General features: G+C 49.1%; 2 protein-coding genes across 2 annotated transcripts; one reads left to right on the top strand and one right to left on the bottom strand.

The window, feature by feature from the left end:
* The first annotated feature begins 1,898 nt into the window (after window positions 1–1,898).
* Window positions 1,899–10,630, top strand: LOC131480295 (serine protease 40-like). Its single transcript, XM_058664183.1, has 5 exons — window positions 1,899–2,040; window positions 2,439–2,601; window positions 6,775–7,049; window positions 8,081–8,253; window positions 10,188–10,630. The coding sequence occupies exons 1-5, from the start codon at window positions 1,899–1,901 to the stop codon at window positions 10,503–10,505; spliced, it is 1,071 nt and encodes a 356-aa protein (XP_058520166.1). The 3' UTR covers window positions 10,506–10,630.
* A 4,713-nt stretch (window positions 10,631–15,343) lies between these two features.
* LOC101535546 (serine protease 40-like) lies at window positions 15,344–20,823 on the bottom strand. The gene is made up of 5 exons (XM_058664181.1): window positions 20,682–20,823; window positions 20,050–20,263; window positions 18,665–18,939; window positions 17,513–17,685; window positions 15,344–15,780 (listed from the first exon to the last, which is right to left on the bottom strand). The coding sequence occupies exons 1-5, from the start codon at window positions 20,821–20,823 to the stop codon at window positions 15,469–15,471; spliced, it is 1,116 nt and encodes a 371-aa protein (XP_058520164.1). The 3' UTR covers window positions 15,344–15,468.
* Between the last annotated feature and the right edge of the window lie 170 nt (window positions 20,824–20,993).

Genomic DNA, 20,993 nt, shown 5'->3' with positions numbered 1-20,993 from the left:
TGCCTTCTGGCTTTAGATATGCTCAGCTTTGGCCACTGCAGCCATTTGGAGAATGAACCAGTGGATGAAAGATCTCTGCCTAGCCCTAGTAAATCTCATTTACCTATCAGTAAAAGTTAATAAATGTTAAAATAAAAATATAAGCCAATCCCAAAAGGTTAAATACCACATGTTTGCCTTAATTTAAGATGACACGATGTTATGTATAACAAGTTATGTTATGAATGTTATATGTTGTGCATAAACCAAAATTGAAATGTCAATGAGGTGGTCACAGAAGGTGGATAAGAAATCGCATTTACTTTTACCATATTGGTTACTCATTACTATGTCAATTAATTCCATGGTGATGTAAATTTTTGCTGATGGTATGTTGGAGCTTTTAATTGATCGGGATGATACTCTGCTGGCTCTGTCTTCAGACCAGAGAGGGTATACCTAAGAAGCCGTTGAACTTGACTAGACAATAAGATGCTGGACTCTATGTTTGGTATATGCTTGCAATGGGGGAATCTCAACTGAACTTGAACTGTGGTTATGCAACAAGGTGGAGGAATCCACCATGGTGGGAGGGTTTGGGGAGGGGTGGGGAGAATCCCAGTACCTATGAAACTGTGTCACATAATACAATGTAATTAATGAATTTAAAATAAAATTTAAAAAATGAAATTAAAAGATAAATTCAAAAAAAAATAAATAAAATAAAATAAAAATATTAAGATTGCTAAGAAGCAGTAACTCTTTCCCTCCATTCCCTTCTTTGAGAATGCAACTGAGCGACAGGGAAGACCGGGGCTTAAGAATGTGGGGTCCATGGGCCCAGCGGCGTGGCCTAGCGGCTAAAGTCCTCTCCTTGAAATCCCCGGGATCCCATATGGGCGCCGGTTCTAATCCCGGCAGCTCCACTTCCCATCCAGCTCCCTGCTTGTCACCTCGGAAGGCAGTCGAGGACGGCCCAATGCTTTGGGACCCTGCCCCCGTCTGGGAGACCCGGAAGAGGTTCCAGGTCCCGGCATCGGATTGGCGCGTACCGGCCCGTTGCGGCTCACTTGGGGAGTGAAACATCGGATGGAAGATCTTCCTCTCTGTCTCCCCTCCTCTCTGTATATCCGGCTTTCCAATAACAATAAAGTCTTAAAAAAAAAAAAAAAAGAATGTGGGGTCCAGTCAGTAGGCTCACCCAGCTCACCCACAAAGCTCAGGGGACCAACAGCACAAAATGTGGAGAAAGCGTGCTCCCTTCATGTGGGTTTGGGGTGGTGAGACAGCACTACAACAGCAGGAGAGTCTGGCAAGCATGCTATGGAGCACACCTTTTGGATGTGGGCAGCACCTGAGCCAGGATCTCGACCCACTGCTGATGAACCACACAGTGCCTAATCCCGTTGGAGAGTGGGAGGGACCTGTATGAAGGAGGACGGTCCCTGGCTGAGTGTGGGATGTCGCCAGGACAGGGAGGTATATAGGGAGTTCCTATATGATCCTGCACAAGCTCATGAGCTGGCAGTTGCCACTTAGGTTGTGCGTCTAAGAAGCAAATGGAAACAATTTCAGGAAATGACATCAGCATCAGCTGACTGAGGGTGTACATAACTAGACACCAGCCATAATTGCTCCAACTCCCTCTAATGCTCCACCAAACACCAACTTGGGGTCCTGGAAATCAGAGGCTCCTGAGGTCATTCTTCCACAATAGGCTGGGAGCTCCCAGCCTTGACTGCCACCCGCCGGGTGGGGTGCCCTAGCACACTGACCTCTCCATAATTGGAGGATTGTTCTCGCTCCTCCTAGGGTGTTCGTGAATAACCACCAACTCAGCAGAGGCAGTTACTCTGCAACGCGCTGTTGACCGCGAGCACACTGAACGCTCATGGGGCGAGCAGAAGCCATCTGTCAGGATGGCAGGCAGCAGGAGGGAAGGCTCAGGGCTAGGCCTGCAAGGGGCCTGCGCACTGGCTGTTCGCCTGCTGTGGCTGTGCCTCCTACCGCTGCGTACCCAGACCAAGCTGTCCAATGGGAACAACCAGAACCTGGCTGAGGGTGAGTGGGCAGGGGCCTACGCAGTGCTAGGCAGAGAGGGCAGATGAGGACTTCGTCCCCCCCTAGACCGGAATGTTAGCCAGGAGAACTCAGCCGGGCCATGTGTGCCTCTGGGAGCTCTTGGAGGTTGGTGGCTGGGGGCTAGTTACAGAAGAGTTGGATTATGCCTCTGTGGTGGACCTTGAGTGAGGCTGGTGATTCATCTCCTCCTGCCTCTTTTTCCCCTCCACCCTGCCTGTACCACCAGGAGGTGCATGGTCACATGGCCTGTGTCACTTCAGCCTGAGAACTGAGACCAGGGTCCACGGGAACTCCTGAGCTCCATGATGCAGACGTTTGGGGACAGTCAGGTCTGCTGTCTGGGACTTGGCACCTAACTGCTGATGTTGCCCCCACAGCATGCGGGAGAAGCAAAGTCACAGGGAAGATCTTTGGTGGTCAGGCGGCAGGGCCAGAGCGGTGGCCTTGGCAGGCCAGTCTGGTTTACAACGGCCGGCACATGTGTGGAGCCACCCTCATTGCCAGCAACTGGGTGATCTCTGCTGCTCACTGCTTCCAAAGGTGCGTCTCTGCACGAATTGGCTGTAGATGTGTGGGTTCATTTCTGGGATTTTTATTCTGTTGGTTTTCCTGTCTTTTCTTGTGCTTCGACCTTGAGTACTATGTCTTGTAGTACATCTTGAAGTCTGACATGTTGGTGCCTCCGTGTTTGTTTTGTTGTCTAAGATTGTTCTGGCTATTTAGGGTTTCTTATGTTTCTATATCAATTTTAGCATCACTTTGTCTAGATAACAGAGAATGTTTTGGTATTTTGATTGGGATAACGTTAAATTTGTCGGTTGTTGCCTATGGTCAGGACATTTGATGATACTAGCTGTGCCTCCCACCATTGTGTGCCAGGACAAGAACATGTTCTATTTTTCATTTTTTGTGTCCTCTTATGTGTCTTTCTTTAATATTTTTGTAGCTTTTGTTGTAGAGATCTTTCATATCCTTGGTTAAATTCATTCCGAGGCTTAAGAATATTTTGGAGCTCTTGTGAAGCAACTGATCTTACAACTTCCTTCTCAGCCATGGGATTGTTTGTGTATAGAAAGGCCAGTGATGTTTGTATGTCGCTCTTCAACCTACAACTCTCCCAAACTCTATCATGAAAAGAATTATCCTAGGGCATTATTGCAGTTCGGCAAGGACCATGTCATCCACCACCAATTTGGACCCTTTCCAATTTGTATCCCTTTGACTTCCTTTTCTTGCCTAATAATTCTGGATAAACTTTGAGGATGATAACAACAATTGAGAAAGTAAGCATGCATAAGTCTGGTTGTAGATCTTAACGTAAAAGCTTCACACTTTTTCGCATTCAACATGATGTTCACTGTGGGCATGTCCTATATTGCCTTGATTGTGTGGAGGAATACTCCTACTACACATAATTTCTTAAGTTTTTTTATTCTCATCATGAAGAGATATTGTATTTTATAGAATCTTCTGTCTGCCGCTTTGAGGTAATTATATCATTTGATTGTTCAATTTGTTAATGTGATATGTCAGTCATGTCACTTTTTTGATTTGCATGTTTAGAATCATCCTTGCACACTAGGGATAAATTTCACTTGGTGTGGGTGAATGATCTTTCTGACCTGTTGGAATTGATTAGTTGGGATTTTTTTGAGAATTTTTACATCTATGTCCATCGTGGGTGTTGGTCTATAGTTCTCTTTGTTGTATCTTTGATTTGGGGATTAAGGTGCTATTGGCCCCATTCAAGGAGTTTTGGAAGGATTCCCTCTCTTTTGGATGTTTTGAATAGTTTGAGAATTGGAAGTAGTTCTTTTTGCAGAGTTTGGTAGAGTTCAACAGTACCGCCATCTGGTCGTGGGCTTTTCTTGTTGGGAGGCTCTTTGTCACTGATTCAATTCCCTTCTTGGTTTTCAGTCTATTCAGACTTCTTCACCATCAGGAATCAGCTTTGGTAGGTTGTCTGTGTCTAAAATGAACCCATTTTCCCTGGTTTTCAAATTTGTTATAGTAATTCCTGATGATTCTTTTTATTTCTGTGCAATCCGTAGCTACATCTTCTTTTCCTTCTCTGGTGTTAATAATTTGGGTGCTTTCCATTTTTTCTTAGTTACTTGAGTGTTCTCCAAAAACCACAGATCTTCATCTCAATGATCTTCTCTATTTTTCTTTCAGTTTAGTTTATTTCTACTCTAATTTCTCTTCACTAGTTTGGGGTTGGTTTATTGTTTTTCATTGATCCTTCTAAAACATGGCTAGACCATTTAGTTGATGCTGTTCTAACTTCTTGATGCAGCCATTGGTTGGTACCAATTTCCTTCTTTACACTACTTTTCCTGTATCCCCTAAGTTTTCTTTTTTTTTTTTTAAGATTTATTTATTTTTGTTGCAAAATCAGATACACAGAGAGGAGGAGAGACAGAGAGGAAGATCTTCCGTCCGATGATTCACTCCCCAAGTGAGCCTCAATGCTCGGTGCTGTGCCAATCCGAAGCCGGGAACCAGAAGCCTGGAATTTCCTCCAGGTCTCCCACATGGGTGCAGGATCCCAAAGCATTGGGCCGTCCTCGACTGCCTTCCGAGGTGACAAGCAGGGAGCAGGATGGGAAGTGGAGCTGCCGGGATTAGAACCGGCGCCCATATGGGATCCCGGCGCGTTCAAGGAGAGGACTTTAGCCGCTAGCCCATGCTTCCGGGCCCTCCCTTAAGTTTTCAAACATTGTGCTTGCATCTCCATTTGCTTCCAGGAATTTTTAAATTTCTCTTTTGATTCCTCTTATGGCTTATTGTTCGAGGAGCATATTGTGTGGTATTCATGTGTTTTCATGTTTTCCAGAGTTCTTTAAATTGTTTATGTCCAGCTTTATTCCATGATACTCAGAAAAGACACATGATATGATCTCAGTTTTGAGCTTGCTGAAACTTGTTTAATTACCGAGTGTATGGCCTATGTTAGAGTAAGTACCACGCATGCATGAAAAGAATACATATTCTGCAGCTGAAGGATGACCTATTTTGTCCATATCAATTAGGTCAGTTTGGTCCAGAGGGTAGTTTAGGTCTATTGTTTCCTTTATTGAGTTTCTGCCCTGTTGGTTTGTCCACTGATGACAGCGGGGTGTTGAAATCCACCATTCTTGTTGTATTGGAGTCTGTGTCTCCTTTTAGATGCAGTGGTCAATATTTTAAGTAGCCAGGTATTCTGGCACTGGGTGCACATGCATTTCCTACAGGCAGACCTTCTTGTTGAATTGATGCCTTGCTCATTATGCAATGCCTGTTTGTGTCTCTTTCACCCTTTCCATGCTGAAGTCTATCTTCTCTGATACCAATGTGGCTCTAACTGCTCATTTATGCTTTCATTAGCATGAAATATCTTTTCCATTCTTTCACTTTCAGTCTGTGTGTTATCTTTCTTGGTGAGATATCTTACATACAGGCAGCACATAGAAAGGTCTTGCTTTGGATCCATTCAGCCAGTCTGTCTCCTACTAAAAATGGAATAATTCAGGCCATCGACAATCAGTTTTATTATTGAGAAGTAACGCTTCAGTCCTGCCATTCTTCCTTAAATATGCCTATTGTTTGTCTTGGTTTCCTCTGTACTTTCACTAGGAAGTTTTCTGCCTCCACCTGCTTGCATAATGGTGACCATCATTTTCTGTGTCTGTGTAGCACACACCCTTGGCATCATTTCTAAGGCTGGACAAGCAGCAAGAAATTCTTTCAAGTACTGTGTATCTTAGAAGGTGTTCACTTTGCCTTCCTCTATAGCAAATGGGAGCTTTGCTGGGTACAGGATTCTGGATTGACAGTTTCTTTCATTTAGGACTTGGACTGTGTGAACTGTCTCTCCTATCTTAAAGAGTTTCTGATATGAAAACCGTTGTTATTCTAATTTAGGATCCACTGCAGTTAACCTGGCATTTCTCACACATATATTTAGAATCCATATTGTTTCACTACGTAAAATGCTGCGGATTGTTTCTAATCATATGTATCAGCATTCTTATGTGCTTTCTGTGCCTGTCCCTGTGTTTCTCCATATTTGGGAAGTCTTCTAGTATTGCTTTGCTGAATAGACCTTCTGATTCCTTCTCTTTTTCTACACCTCCAGGAACTTTGTTAGCATTCCATAAACAATCTCAAACACTATTTTATTTTCTCTAATTTTTCCATCTTTTTTCTGTTGTGACTTTCCCCAGGATTTGTCTTCTAGCATCAGCAAGTCTGTTATTGAGGCTTGTTGCTGTGGTTTCTATTAGGTGTGTTGTGTTGTTCAGTGTGGTAGAGCTCTTCTATTGTTATCAGAGATAAGGGTTTGATTATACCTGGCACCCAGCCCCTCTGATACCTGCCACATCAGAGGTGTAACGGTTCTTTGGACACCTGAGCAGCAGTAGCCTCTTGCTGCTCCTTCTGCAGAAATCCATATCTAGGAACAGCTCTGAGTACCATGGCCTTGTCAGTCCCGAATGGGGCTTGAGGTCAGTGGCCTGTTACCTGTGGGTGTGGGGCAGATGGTGATGAGACTAGTTCACTCCTCCTGTGTATCTTGGATTCCCTATGTTTTCAGAGTAGAAATTTGTGCATCTCCATCACTGAAAGCCATAGCATCCAGCAGGCCTGGGAGCTGGGCCCTGGTTGTGCGGAGGGTGGATAACAAGGATGCAGGAGGGCAACCCTGCACTGAGAGTAACTCCCAGCCCACAGGTCCCAAAACCCAATGGACTACCGCATCCTGCTAGGGTACAACCAGCTCAGCAAGCCCAGTAGGTTCAGCCGGCAGATCAGAATCGATAAGGTCATCATCCATGAAGATTACAACAGGAAGTACTGCTTTGGGAGTGACATCACTCTGTTACAACTGGTTCTCCCTGTGGATTTCAACTCTCACATCCGGCCCGCCTGCCTCCCAGACAACGAGACCATGTTGCCCATGGACAGCTCATGCTGGATAACTGGCTGGGGGATGTTCACTGAGGATGGTGAGTGTTTAGGGACAGACCACTAGAAAAGACGCAGCAAGGTCTGCATGGAGAGAGGAGAAATGTAACAAAAGTAGTGTACAAATAAGGTCATGAAATACACTTGTGATTAAACAAGAGTAGCAGGTGATGCTGGCATAATCAGGAGGCTTATGAGATGGCACAAGATCTCAGTGGCCAAGAAAAGTCAGGATTTCTTTGACAGGCAAGTCAGTCAACATTCTTGCTCCCAACTCCCAGTGTCATTCACAGTGCCAGTCACTAGCACAGCTGAGAGGGATCCACATTCTCTCTCACAGGAGGAGGGCAAGCACGATTCTCCAAGACAAAGTGAGAGTAGAACCAGCTTCATTTGAGTCACAGGTGGAGAAGCCAAGAGGACAGGGAGTAGCTGATAGCAGCCAAAGATTTGACCTTTAGTAGCTCTTCTCTGTCCATTCCCTCCCCTGGTTGAAGTGTAATGGCTGTGAGACTGTGTACAACATATCCTGCATAGGAGGGAACCATCTTTGTTACCGTGTGCTCTCAGAATGGACTCAAACCAGAACTGTGGGTGGCCTGTGGATGCAGAGTCCACGTATCTAGAGGCCACTCAATCCTGAGCAGGCTCATTCACACCTAACACTTATCAGCTTTGCCACCACTACAGCCAGCCCAGGTCACCAGGTCACCATCCATTGCTTCCTGCACCAGGCTCTCAGCAGGCTCACTAGGCAGGTAGAGGGGTTACTGGAGGCCCAGGGAAGCTCTGTGATTGTTTCCTGCTCTGCTTAGGATGAAATCCCACCCACACCCTGCCTGCTCTGGGCCTGCGTCTCCTTTCTTCACCACCCATCCCCACGTCTTTGCAGTCACACACTTAACTCTGTGCCAGTTCCTCCCACACACGCCCTTCGCCCTGGCACCTGGTTGTTTCTCCCTGGCTCTGTGTTCTAGAGAGGGTGCCTCCCACTGGCAAGCAGGTGTGTGTGTGTATGTTTTGTGGGGAGGCACATCTGAGGAAGCTCTCACACCTGTGTCTCCTCCCACAGTTTTAGTGCCAACAACTTCCCACTTGCAGGAGGCCAACGTCAGCCTTGCAGACCAAGACAAATGCAAGAGGTTTTACATTCCCCCTCCAGGCACGCCTCTAGACCAAGTGGTGACTGTACATGAAGACATGATATGTTCCGGTGGCTTTTGGGATGACAAGACCATCTGCCCAGTAAGTGAGACAGACAGGGATCAGCCATCCTCTGTCCCATGCTGTGTGTGTCCTCTGGACACCGCCCCAGCCTTGACTTCCACTTCCTCAGCCCAGCCAGAGGACACTTCTCGTCAGCTTCCCTACATCACTCTAGTCCATGCCAATATCCTCTTGTGTCTTTACACAGGATATTAAAGCATGGCATGGTTTCCAATGTTCTGTTTTAGGTCTCAAAATCCTGATGAAGCCAGCACCCAAAGGGGCCCACACAAAACCCAGGTCCTCTCAGTCACCTCCCAAAGAGCCCTGTACAGGTTTCTGAAGGTCAGTGCCTGTTTGTGAGTCTATACCAAATGCTCTCCTACAGGAAACAGGCTCTGCCCAGCTTCTCCAACAGCATCCCATGGTGTGGCTTGAGTTGTGCATTTTACTACTGCATCATACTCTAGTTGTTGGCTTTGGAGCATTCCATCTGAGCTCACTGCAGCAGCACAGCTATGAAGATCCTGTGTGTGTGTGTGTGTGTGTGTGTTTCTTCCTGTTGGTGTCACCGTGATGCTAACCATACAGCTCCACATTGTGAGATGTTAACTTGCTCATCTGCCATGCATCATCCAGGCAGCCCCCCAGCTTGATGATGCCAATTAGCTGTTCCTCCTTCAGTGAGACAGGCAGGCCACATGATACCTTGTATCACCATTGCCCCCTGCCCCCGCCAGCCCACTCCAGCTCAGATACCTGCAATTTTCACCTTAACTATCGGGGGTGGCTTCTACCTTGCTTGTCTCGCTTGCCCTGCGAGAAGCACTCATCTTGATTGCCTTTACTGGAAACTGCCCCAGGCACCCTCCAGCAGCAACCCGTCCCTCCCTTACCCTGCTCTCTTGCTCCTTCTGTCTCCTTGCTTGCCATCCACAGCTGACAGCCCACCATGTGCTGCTCAGTCTTGCTTTTTTACCTGACAGAATAGCTCAGAGATGACACAGCACCCAGATCCTGAGAGTTCACCAATTTCTGCCAGCCACTGCCATACCTTCTCTGGCAGTTGCTTTCTGGCCACTGGACCTGCCCCATCTGCAGCCACAGTACCATTCTGGATCTTGCTTAGGTCATTGCCTCCCTGCTGTGTGACTCTGTGTTCAGTGCCTGTACTGGACGCAGGCAGGCCTCTCTTTCCTCAGGGACAGTCTCTAATGATGTGGGTCCAGCAGCCCCTTTGGGTTACTTCCATGCCCAGTGTGTCTCATTCTGAATGCTACTGGCAGATTCTGTCCATTGGGACATCACTGCTTGCCGGTGCACACTGCTCAGAGCACGGTTGTCATACCGGGATTTCTTGTTTCCTACTAATCATCATGAGATGGGATCTTCCATGGTGATGTTGGACACCTTCAACCTCCTGCCCAGCCATACCTGGGGACCCAACCCTCAACAAATCTACTAGCCCAGGGAAGATTCTAAACAAGCTCAACCAGGAGGTTGAGGATACACTGGAAACCTTATGATGTCAGCAGCAAAGGCACAGGTTGGGGACATTTCTGGGCTGTGGACTTGGTACAAAACCATAGGCTACACCTCCAAGCTGAACACCCAGCCAGACTTGGCATGGAACCCAAGACTCTGCCTTCTTCCTCTTTGGTGGGGAAGTGTGGGGAGTTGGAAGGCAGTTGTGCTGCTCCTTGGGGCTGCCCCGTGTGTTCTTGCTGGTCCAACAATGTTTAGGACAGGACTCTGTAGCTGGGTTCTCTCTGTATCCTCCTGTGATTGCTGTACATCTGGTCTCTATGCATTGTTCTTGGTGATCCTGACATTCACCTACATAGACAAGGGAGACACCTGATTGCTGTGTTTCCCACTCATACTTGCAAAGCAAGAAGAGTGGCTCTCCTATCCCTCCATGCTTCCAACTCCAATAACCCTGCTCTCTCTCTTTCTTTCTCCCTCTCTCCCAGGGAGACACTGGAGGCCCCTTGGTCTGCTTCCTGAATGATGCCTGGCACCTCATAGGTGTCACCAGCTGGGGTTGGCACTGCCGCAGACCCGTCGGCTACAGCGTCTCTGTCAGGGTCACCTACTTCTCCAACTGGATCAAGGACAAGCAGCGGGTCACCCCAATACCCAACCCCTCTGCAGCCCTTCCTGAGGAGAAGCCCCCTGCGATGACCAATGTCTACATTCCTGAAGAGGGCGCAGTGTGCCGACCAAGAGTCTTTTTGGTGTTGCTGTCACCTGCAACCCTGCTGCTGCTGCTTCTCCTCCAGAGCCTGTGATGGGCTGACCCCACCTCCCCACAGAGCCTCCACCCCAAGCCCTGACCCTCCATATGCGGCTCCATCTCATGGTCCTCCTGTCCAGCAGGGGTCAACAGAAGTAAACCAAGTCAAGAAACTTCTCACTCCTGTGTCAGAGACATCTGTCATTGCACTGATCCCACCCAGGCCAGTCAAACCCCAGCTAGGACGCTCACTGGAAGGCAAAGCCAGGGCCGCCCGACATGGGCACCCTGATGTCCACAGTCCCAGACAGATGCTGCTCTCCTCTTTGGATGTGTACAGTGTCTCACTGCTGAGTCAGATCCTGGTGTCCAGACCATGGTGGCCAGGAACCAATCTCAATCACTTAGCAGCATCCCTGTGGGGAAGAGTAGCTTGCATCCCTCTTGGGAGCAGGAGCCTGGCAGACAAAGTCCTCCCAGGATCCAAGGATAAGTGACGAGATTGAAAGAGAGAGGCTATAGGCCAGACTCCCTGGCAGCTGAGGTACCCAGCTTAGTGTGTAATGTGGACTTTGCGGAGCATTGAGCTGCTGGACAATAGGGAGCTGGGCTTAGCTGAGCAAGCTCAGGTCTCATTCACTACAAGTCCTGGGCTGTTCTCACATTCACTCTGTTAATCTGACCAGACCATATTTCTCTGCATCCCTGGCAGAGAACATTTCTACACACATCATCATCATTATCTTGTCCATCAGTATTGCTGTTAGCCCTTCTGTATCATCATGAATCTCACCTCCATCATCATCACTCACCTCCTCTGGATCTCCTCCTCCTCACGGTAACTTCCACCTCCTCAGTGTCATTGTTTCATTCAGCAGCGTATCATCCCCATGTTATCATCTTGTTCCATTCATGACATTTGTCATCACATCATCATTGTCACTACCATTCTCCTCACTGTCAACACAGTCCTCTCATCTCATCTTCCTATTTGCTGGTATCATATTCTTCATCATCACAGTTTTCATCATCCTTGTCAGTTTCTTATTCTCCAACATGGTTGTTCTCATGTCATCTTCATGATCATCACTTTGTTCTTCACCATCCTCCATCTCCTCCTCTTCCTCACAGTCACCTGCTCCAGAATCGTAACCAATATCCCCTCCTCCTGTCAACATCTTTTTCCTCTGCCTCGCTGCCATCACAACACCCATGTAATTACCTCCCTGTCACATCTTCATTGGTATTCCCAACGTGATCATTCATGGCACCATAACCACCTGCTTTCTCACCATCTCTTCCATACCATTATCCTACTTTCCTTCAGCAGCAACCACAGCATAACTGTGGTTATGTCCTTATGTCATCATTGGAATCATCACTGTTACCTTCAGTGTCACCATCATCAGCCATTTCAAAATAACCAACATGCTCAACATCCCCATCCTCATTACCACAGTCATCATCATCCTTACCATCATTATCATGACCCTCTTCATTGCCAGCATCACCCACATCGCCATCACCCTCATCACATCCCCATCATCAGCATGTTGTTCTCCCTGGAGCTCAAGTGATGGACAGAAGAGTCCCTGCACACAGCTGACCCAAAGTCCCATTCTCCCTGTGCCATTCTCCAAGGTCAGTTGTCCTGTGTTGTCTCCAGGTGAGGCTGCCTTGGTCATCAGTCACACCTGGCTAATGTGCCTAGTCCCCACCCAATGGAATCCAGATTTCTGTTACATCTTCCTGCTTCTTAAGGTTTCCATCCCAAACTGCTCTGTCCACTCAATCCAGCTTCTCTACAGCTTCTTTTTCTATACCTCAGACCATGTGGAAAATGTACACATTACTTGCTTTCGAACTTTCAAGTAAATTGAGGTAAAAGGTGCATAGTGTCAAGTTGTCATTTTAGCCATACTCAGTGTTCTTTTATGGGCATCAGCATCAGTACCTTCTACTGCTGTGCAGTCATCACCACCACCACCACTCAGCTCTGGAAAGTTCTCCTCCTCCTCCCACACTGACACCTGATGCTCAGGCCACTTGAAGTCCCCTATTCTCCCTCTCTCTGTGTCCCCTGCCTCCTCCAGCCCCATTCTGCTATGGCTTGCACACCATGGAGACAGATCTTTGTCTTTCTGTGGTTGGCTGTTTCACTTAGCATACCACCTTTAATACTGAGCCATGCACTGCCATGTCACAGAATTTCACTCCTTTCAAGAAAGAATATAAGGGTCAATGTGCTGGCATAGTGAATCAAGCCATGGATCGCAGTGTTGGCATCCCATAGGTGCGATGGTTCATGTCCTGCCTATCCCAGTATTGATTGTACTCCTTGCTGATTGACCTGGGAAAGCCTCAGAAGGTGGCTCAAGCACCTGGACTCCTGTCCCCACGGGGGAGACCAAGAGACACTCCAGGCTGATGGTATAGCCCTAAAGCTTCAAATAGTCCTGGCTATTGTGTCCATCCGGGGAGTGAACCAGTTCATGGAAGATTTCTCTCTCTCTCTCTCTCTCTCTCTCTCTCTCTCTCTCTCTCTCTCTCTCTGTCTTTGCTCCTGCCTCTCTGTAACTCTGCATTTCAAACAAATAGACAAACAGATTAAAAAAAAAAACAGATTTATTTTACCACCTGTTGGGTACCCATTTGTGCTTCCTACATACCTGAGTGGCATGTACTTCCTGGTTATTATGAACAATTACTGTGAACATGCATGTGTAAACTTCTTTCTAGATCCTACATCCAATGCTCTGCTCTCTAAACTCAGAACAGAAATTCCTGATTCCCCCAGACTTTTTTGTGTTTTTTGAGGGGGAAACACCATTTTTTTCTTCAGAAACTGTGTTTGCTCACTTTACATTCTATTAAATTTTTGAATGTTCTCCTTGCATTTTTGAAGATTATCCATTTGAATCCCCAGAAGATGTTCTCCCCCCCCCCCTTTTTTCCTTCTTTCCTGGACTGGGAGGACCACACTGAAATAAAGCATGAACTTGCTAAAACTAGCAAGCTCGTAGTTATGGGTCTGGAAATCAAATGGAAAAGATCCAAAGAGATGGCATAACTGTTTGCTATGTACATCCCCAGGCACCTGTTACAGCTGCCCCAATGTCTAAGAAACACTCCTGGCTGAATGGCTCCTTCAGGCCAGACCGAAAGTTGAAGCCTGTGACCTATGCCCAGAGCATGCGGTACAGATGGTGATGAGAGCATCCCACTCCTCACATATGCGCTGGGATCCCTGTGGACCCAAGAGTAGGGTTCATCAACCTCCAGCAAGAAGCCAGCTTTGGACATGGCTGGCTTTTTGACACCAAGACAGTTTCATGAATTTATTCAGTACTCACTCATGCCTGACCCTCTAGACTGCCAACCCTGTAGGACAGGGAGACACAAGATGCTCCTTGAGCCTTCTAAGTTCAAATAGGAAAGCAATGCCCAAGTCCCGCTCTTATTGAACTATGAGTGCATGACCTGGGAGATGACAGGAGTTCCAGCATGGCCTAGTTTTGTGCAGAAAAGACACTGGGAACTGGGTCCAGACATGTGGCATCTGAGTGGGGTGTTGCATGAGCTGGAAAGTGGCTTGGAGCCCAGAGACATGGAAACATCATGTCCATACACTCCTCCATTTGCCCGACAAGTGCCTGAAGAGTGTCTATGCTCAGGCAAGGACAAGTGTGGGAACAGAGGTAAGTAAGATCCCAGGAAGAGGGGGCAGTGGCACAGTGCCCTCCATGGGGCTACAAGGTTGGCTCAGAGCTGGGGATGAGCTGAGTCTCTGACTCTCCCAGTCCTACACATGCCACCCTTCAACCCCCAACCCCCCACTCCAACCAGCAAATGTTTCTTTCTGGCAACAAAAATGCCTATGGTGTTTATCTGAAGTTTGGTGGGAAAGGCATCATGGATGAACTTCCTCTCAGGACACATGTCCTATTTGAGGAGGGAGGAGACTGACACTGTGGCTTGCAGGTCAAGCACTGGATATGTAGAGGGTAGACTAGGGAAGGTGTAGGGGTGGGGCAAACCAGAACTCAGAAGAGTACCGCATCTATAGGTCTTGGAGCCGAGCTAGGATACAACCAGTTCAACAATCCCAGCAACTTCAGCTGGCTGGTTAGAGTTTGTTAATGCACAAGAAGTGTCATGAGGCAAGGCCTTTCTTAAGCCTGTACCTCTCTTCCACTTCTTCTTAGGAACACTCCCCTGTGAGCCTCAGGGTTGGAAACAGTGCCAGGCAACCAATTAGCACAGGAGCCAGAAGGCACAGAATGAGTGGCAGGTGTAAGGGCTCATGCTGATGTGTGTTTCCCTCCTGCTGTGTACTGGGCTAAGTCTGTTCACTGCAGTATTCTTACCAGGTAGCTGTGGATTGATTCCTGTTTCACCGAGAAGGAAAGAGGAGCATGATAGGAGGGTGGGGCTTATCACAGCCTGCTCACCTGAGGATAAGCCGCCCCCCTCTGATATGTCAGCACCCCAAAGCTACCCAGTATCTGTATCACACACTAAGCTGTATGTCTCAGTGCCTGGGAGTCTGATCTTCAGTCTCTCATTTTGATCTCGGCTCATTCCCTTAGCTCCTAGGAGAACTTGGTCTGCCAGGCTCCTGCTCCCAAGAGGGATGCAAGCTACTATCCAACTACAGGGACGCTGCTAAGTGATTGAGACTGGTTCCTGGCCACCATGGTCTGGACACCAGGATCTGGCTCAGCAGTGAGACACTGTACACATCCAAAGAGGAGAGCAGCATCTGTCTGGGACTGTGGACATCAGGGTGCCCATGTCGGGCGGCCCTGGCTTTGCCTTCCAGTGAGCGTCCTAGCTGGGGTTTGACTGGCCTGGGTGGGATCAGTGCAATGACAGATGTCTCTGACACAGGAGTGAGAAGTTTCTTGACTTGGTTTACTTCTGCTGACCCCTGCTGGACAGGAGGACCATGAGATGGAGCCGCATATGGAGGGTCAGGGCTTGGGGTGGAGGCTCTGTGGGGAGGTGGGGTCAGCCCATCACAGGCTCTGGAGGAGAAGCAGCAGCAGCAGGGTTGCAGGTGACAGCAACACCAAAAAGATTCTTGGCCTGAGGATGGTGCCCTTGCCACCCATGGTGGTCAGTGCGGGGGCCTTTTCTTCAGGAGGGGCTGTGGCAAGGTCAGCGTTGGGTGTGGCCGCCTGGGTGGCTTTGATCCAGTTGAAGAAGTAGGAGATCCTGGTGAAGACGCTGGGTGTGATGGGTGGATAGCATGGAGCACTCCAGCTCGTTGCTCCCACCAAGAACCAGGAGTTGTTCAGGAAGCAGACCAGAGGACCCCCTGAATCTCCCTGGGCAGAGAAGACAGGGTTAATAGGGGTGGAAGCAGTGACCAGGGACCTTAGGCAATTCCATCCTACTCTGGGTTGGTGTGCGGGCCACATGTTTCCTTTGTCCAAGCTAGTGTGCATGCAGACCAGCTGGAGGGAGCAAGGACAACAAAACAAAACAAAACAAAAAAACTCCTGACATACACAGACCTCTTCTTTAAAATATGAGTCAGGGCCCTGAGAGTCCTATGATACACAGAGCTGCTGAGGAGAAACTTGCCCACCAATGAGGACACACAGGGGAGCCCCAAGAAGCAGCAGGGCTGCTCTCCAGCTCCCCACCCCATTGGGGAAGAAGACCTGGGATCCCACATTGTGGCCAGGTGGGTGGCCAGCTCGTATACTTGCCTTGTGGCTTTGCATGAAATCCACTGCCCAGCACTATCACTGGCAATGTAATACATTTGCCAGCACTTCTTCACCACAAAACCAAAAGGTAACACAGAGCAGGAAGCAGACAGCCATGATATCCGTGCCCACCAATGAGCTCATAGTCACAATCAAATACAGAGCTCTTATGATTCCATGCAGAAATTGTGTAATGGAGACTAGCACACCAGGAAATGAAGATATGTTGCAATAGACATCTCTACTCCCACATAAAAGGACTCCTTCCCATGAAACAGTTAAATATATCTTGACAGTAGGATATTAGATTTTCAACCTTTGTCTGTACCTACAATGCCATGATACGCTTAGATAGCAGAATGCTAAACTTGCAACTGTTTCTAAAGGACTGTACTACTGTGATAATATGGGACGAAATGGTGGGAGGGGAGAGTGGGGAGAGAAAATGAGGAATGAGGAGGGGGGAGACAGAATGCCTATACTGACAAAACTGTATCAAGAAAAACAATAATAATAATAATAATAATAATAATAATTAAAGCTCATATCCACACATAAAAAAGATTTCATGCAGAACAGACACAGGTCCATGGTTGGAAACAAAACCCTGCACAAGGACACTTTCCAGAAAAGTCAATAAACACATGACAAGGTGTTCGTCCTCACCAGTCACCGGAGGAACACACGCTAGAAGCCACATACAGTAGCTCCAGTAAAAACTGCGAATTTGTGAGCTGAGGGTAGCAGGGGACACACAGGACACTCTGAAGTCTCTCTCACTGACAGTGGGACTACAAATTGGCATGACTGAGCTGAGGGGTTGCCTGGGTGGTACATGAGAGATGAACAGGTGAATATCCCACAGCATGAAATTGCAGTCAATGTGACCATGACCCCAACAGGAATGCCTGTGCACTAACACACACACTTATTTCCAGGATGCTCATGGCAGGACTATTTGCAAAGCGCTGGGCATAGAGCTTCTGAAACCTGGGCAGGGCTTCAACAGGGCATAACCAAAAAGATGCGAGCATGAGCAGTCCCTCTAGATGCTGTGTTCCTGAGCATCCTAACATTCCCCTAAAAAGAGCGCTTCGGAATTCACGTGACTCTATGCCTATGCCACGTTGTCAACAGCCTTTTTCTAAAGAAACAAGGATGACACTGGGTGGAATGGACAGATGCTCTTAAAGGGATTCTAACCTTGGAGTCTTGACATTTCCCCCAAGAGTGGGCTCAGGATGAGCATCACAGGGTGCAGAGGAGATGGAGAGGGAAGGAAGTGCCTGGAGTAGGGGATGAGGCATGTTCAACCCTGCCAGGACCCTGAGCCAGCCTCACTTACTCTGCAGATGGACGGGGGATTCCGGAAGTCCGCAGCACAGAGCATCTCTTCATGGACTGTCACAATGTCGGATGGTTTGGCGTTCGGTGGAGGTGGGAAAAACGAACTACACAGTTGGTTTTCCATGGTGAAGAGCTTGGCCTGCTGCAACTGGAAGGGGTGGGGTAGAAAAGCTGCAGGAAAAGGCACAGGTGTGAGAGCAGCTGGAGCCCTGCCTCTCGGCTCTGACACCTGCATGCTAGTGGGAGGCGCCCACTACAGCACACAGAGCCACAGAAAACTTCTCTAAGAATGTTCTGGGCCCAGGAGAAGAGATGATGGGGGTACCAGGATGAAGGGCAGGCCACAGGAGTGATGGGGACAGAAGTCAGGGTGACCGCAAAGTAATGGAAATGGGAAGGGGGTGAGGAAGAGGAGGTACAGGCATTCCAGCATAGGACACTGGGTAACCTGAGCTGGCTGTAGCAGTGACAGAGCTGACAGGTGCCAGGTAGGCTTGGTAAGATGACAGATGTGACTGCCCCTGTTAGAAACAGGTGGCCTGTGGTTTGACATGGATCCCTTCTGAGGAGCACAGAGTGACAACGACAGCTCTATCTTGCGCAGGCTCTGCTGTGGGCAGGCTTCACAGTCGTCAGAGCCCAGACCTGGGTGCAGGGTTACAATCTTGGCCAGGGTAGGGAGAGGGGACAGAGAACGACAATTGAAGGTCAAGTCTCTGCCTGTTGTCAGCTGCTCCCTGCCCAGGTGGCTTCTCCATCCGTGACCCCACTTGGAGCACAGCCTATGCCCATCCTCCTTGTCTTGTTCAAGTTCTCTATACCTAATAAAATGCCACCACATTACTAAAGTAGTAAAGACAAGCAAATGTTTATACATGTCTGGCATGCAACAATTTTTTTTCTGAGTATTTTGCTGCAGATGCCAAGGATGCAGCATCATCAACCCAGCATGTGTACCGAGCAGGAAGGTGTGAATGAAGGGGAGGGAGCTGCCACAGGTCGATAGCATGGGCCATCAGGCACCTGTCTGGCTTGCTGTAATTTCCTCATGGTCTCCAGGCACCTGTCATGGCTGGGGAAGCTGGAACCCTGGCAGAGCTGGCTCTCACAGCAGGAACTCCCTCTCTGCTCACCACCTTGGGCTGCTCACCATCCTCAGTGACCATCCCCCAGCCACTGATCCAGCAGGCAGTATCGACATAGAGATGTAGGTTGGCCTCTGGGACGCACGCAGGGAGGATGTGCGAGTTGAAGGCTGCCTGCCGGTGCAGCTGCAACAAGGCAATGTCGCTCCCAAAGCGGTGCTTCTTCTCATAGTCTGGGTGGACGAAGACCTTACTGACGGACATTTTCCGGCTGAAGTTGGTGGGCTTGCTGAGCTGGTTGTACCCCAGCAGGATGTGGTAGTCTTTCGGATTTAGGGACCTGTGTACAGGGTGCTCTCTGAGTCCTGGGCTACCCATCTGCAACACCTTTACTGTCTTCCCTTCCCACAACAAGGGCCCGGCTCCCAAGTCAGGGTGTGTCTCCTCTCTCCCTTGGATTGGATATATGTCCTGTAAGGGTGGTTTCTGTAACTGCCTTTGCTCATGGAACGAGAAGCTTCAAGGAGCATCTTGTGTCTCCACACCCCATGCTCCACCCCCATAGTCAGCCTTCCACGGTGCCGGGAATGGGTGGGAGCTGAATAAATGCATGGAACCAACACAGTGTCTAAAAGTCAACCAGGCTTGATGTTATTGTTTCCCTTGCTGGAGGCTGATGGACTTCCCATTCTAGGCACACAGGAAGCCCTGGATGCACTTGAGGACTGAGCTGGTCTCATTGCCATCTGCCCCAGGTCACAGACCGCTGGCTTCAACCCCCATTCTGGACTGACAAGGCCATGATCCCCGGTTGTGTTCCTAGATAGGGAATTCTGTAGAAAGAGCAGGAAGAACCTGCTGCTGCTGCTCAGCTGTGTAGACTCAGGAAGTCTCTGCTGTGGCAGATGTCAGAGGTGAATGTAGGAGTGTGGGATGACAGGACCTGGTGGCCTCCAACCCTGATTGACAGCTCTGGAGCAAGCAAGATGCCTTGTCCCTATGAGTCTGCTCTCTGTCCTTGGAGGTGGTCTCCTAGGACTGGAACTGTGACTTCCTGCCTGAAACCTAAGGTTTGTGTGTGATCAGGATCATTGCCACCAGAAGCCACGGAGGCCCACTATCATCTTCCTGCTGGGAAGGGTGCAGACGCTGAAGCCATCCTAAAAGGAACAGGGAGCCAAGTGGGTATTCTAGCATGGATGATGAAAGCTACAGTGAAATCAGATGATGGGTGAGATGTGACACAGACATGGGCATCAGGTGATGTGCAGGGATGGCATTCAGCTAGAGGGGCTCACTGGGGCCAAGGCGGGCAGTAACCCACATTAGGAGACCTACCAGCAGCACCAAATCCCAGAGCCAGTCTCCAAGGACAAAGCTGCGGAACCTGCCATCCCTGGCTTCCTGCCACCCTTCCCAACAGTTGCTGGTCTGGGGTAGGGAAATGTACCTTTGGAAGCAGTGAGCTGCGGATACCACCCAGTTGCTGGCGATGAGGGAGGCTCCACAGATGTGGCGGCCATTTAGAAGCAGACTGGCCTGCCATGGCCACCATTCTGGCTCTGCCCTCGTTCCTCCATAGATTCTCCCGGTTTTTCCAGTCTTCCCACATACTGTGGGAGGACAATGTGAGTCATGAGGTGCCCGCTTCCCAGACACCAGCCCTTATGGGCAAGGCAGGAACAGAAGGTTTTCAAGCAGGGATACCATTGTGGCACACCCTCCGTCATCAGTCCTATAGAGCCACCTGTCTGATGAAGAGGAGGTTGGGGGGATGGTGGCGGATGGCAGAATAAAAACTTCAGCTTTTGGCTTGAGTTTTTAGATCCGACTGGGAAGGGTACTCAGGGGCAGGGTAGAGCTGGAAATGGTAGGAGGAGCAGAGAAAGATGGGACCAAGTCCTCTTTGGCCAGCTTCCTTCCCACCCTCTATGTAGTTAGTCCCCGGGGAGCCTAGATTGACACTTGGCCGGGCTCGGGTTCTCCAGGTTGATGTCCGGACACAGGTGGTGAACGTAGGAAGCGGGAGAGGCGAAGGGGACCCCTATAGCCCTCCTTCCATGGCCGCCCCTGTCCACTCACCTTCTTTCAGGTTCTGGTTGTTTTGATTGGACAGCATGGTCTGGGTGCGCAGCGGTGGGAGGTGCAGCCAGAGCAGGAGGGCAGTCAGTGCGCAGGCCCCTTGCCAGCCCAGCCCTGAGCGCCCCCTCCTGCTGCCCCCCATCCCGCCTGTCGGCTTGTGCTTCCGCACCGGAGTGGATAGTGAGCTCGCGACCAACCGTGGATCAGGAAGAAACCGCTTCCATCTGTGGTTGTTCTGAGCACCCCAGCACCTCAAGGGCCATGGGCCAGAAGGAACCAGTCGTTTCAGGGGCACCCCAGTGCTGTTGGGAG

The sequence above is a fragment of the Ochotona princeps genome, chromosome 5 (assembly GCF_030435755.1).
Source record: "Ochotona princeps isolate mOchPri1 chromosome 5, mOchPri1.hap1, whole genome shotgun sequence".
In the NCBI taxonomy this organism is placed as follows: domain Eukaryota; kingdom Metazoa; phylum Chordata; class Mammalia; order Lagomorpha; family Ochotonidae; genus Ochotona; species Ochotona princeps.
The sequence above is the reverse complement of the archived record's forward strand: the minus strand, read 5'-3'. Positions and strand labels throughout refer to the sequence as shown.

What these genes read in the sequence shown, in the direction of transcription:
- LOC131480295 (XM_058664183.1), top strand. Translation starts at nt 1,899, where the DNA reads ATGGCAGGCAGCAGGAGGGAAGGCTCAGGGCTAGGCCTGCAAGGGGCC. An exon ending in CAACCAGAACCTGGCTGAGG is followed by an intron (nt 2,041 to 2,438) that starts GTGAGTGGGCAG and finishes TTGCCCCCACAG; the next exon opens with CATGCGGGAGAAGCAAAGTC. An exon ending in GGGGATGTTCACTGAGGATG is followed by an intron (nt 7,050 to 8,080) that starts GTGAGTGTTTAG and finishes CTCCTCCCACAG; the next exon opens with TTTTAGTGCCAACAACTTCC.
- LOC101535546 (XM_058664181.1), bottom strand. Translation starts at nt 20,823, where the DNA reads ATGGGGGGCAGCAGGAGGGGGCGCTCAGGGCTGGGCTGGCAAGGGGCC. An exon ending in GCAGCTCACTGCTTCCAAAG is followed by an intron (nt 18,940 to 20,049) that starts GTACATTTCCCT and finishes CCCTGTACACAG; the next exon opens with GTCCCTAAATCCGAAAGACT. An exon ending in ATCCCCCGTCCATCTGCAGA is followed by an intron (nt 15,781 to 17,512) that starts GTAAGTGAGGCT and finishes TTCTCTGCCCAG; the next exon opens with GGAGATTCAGGGGGTCCTCT.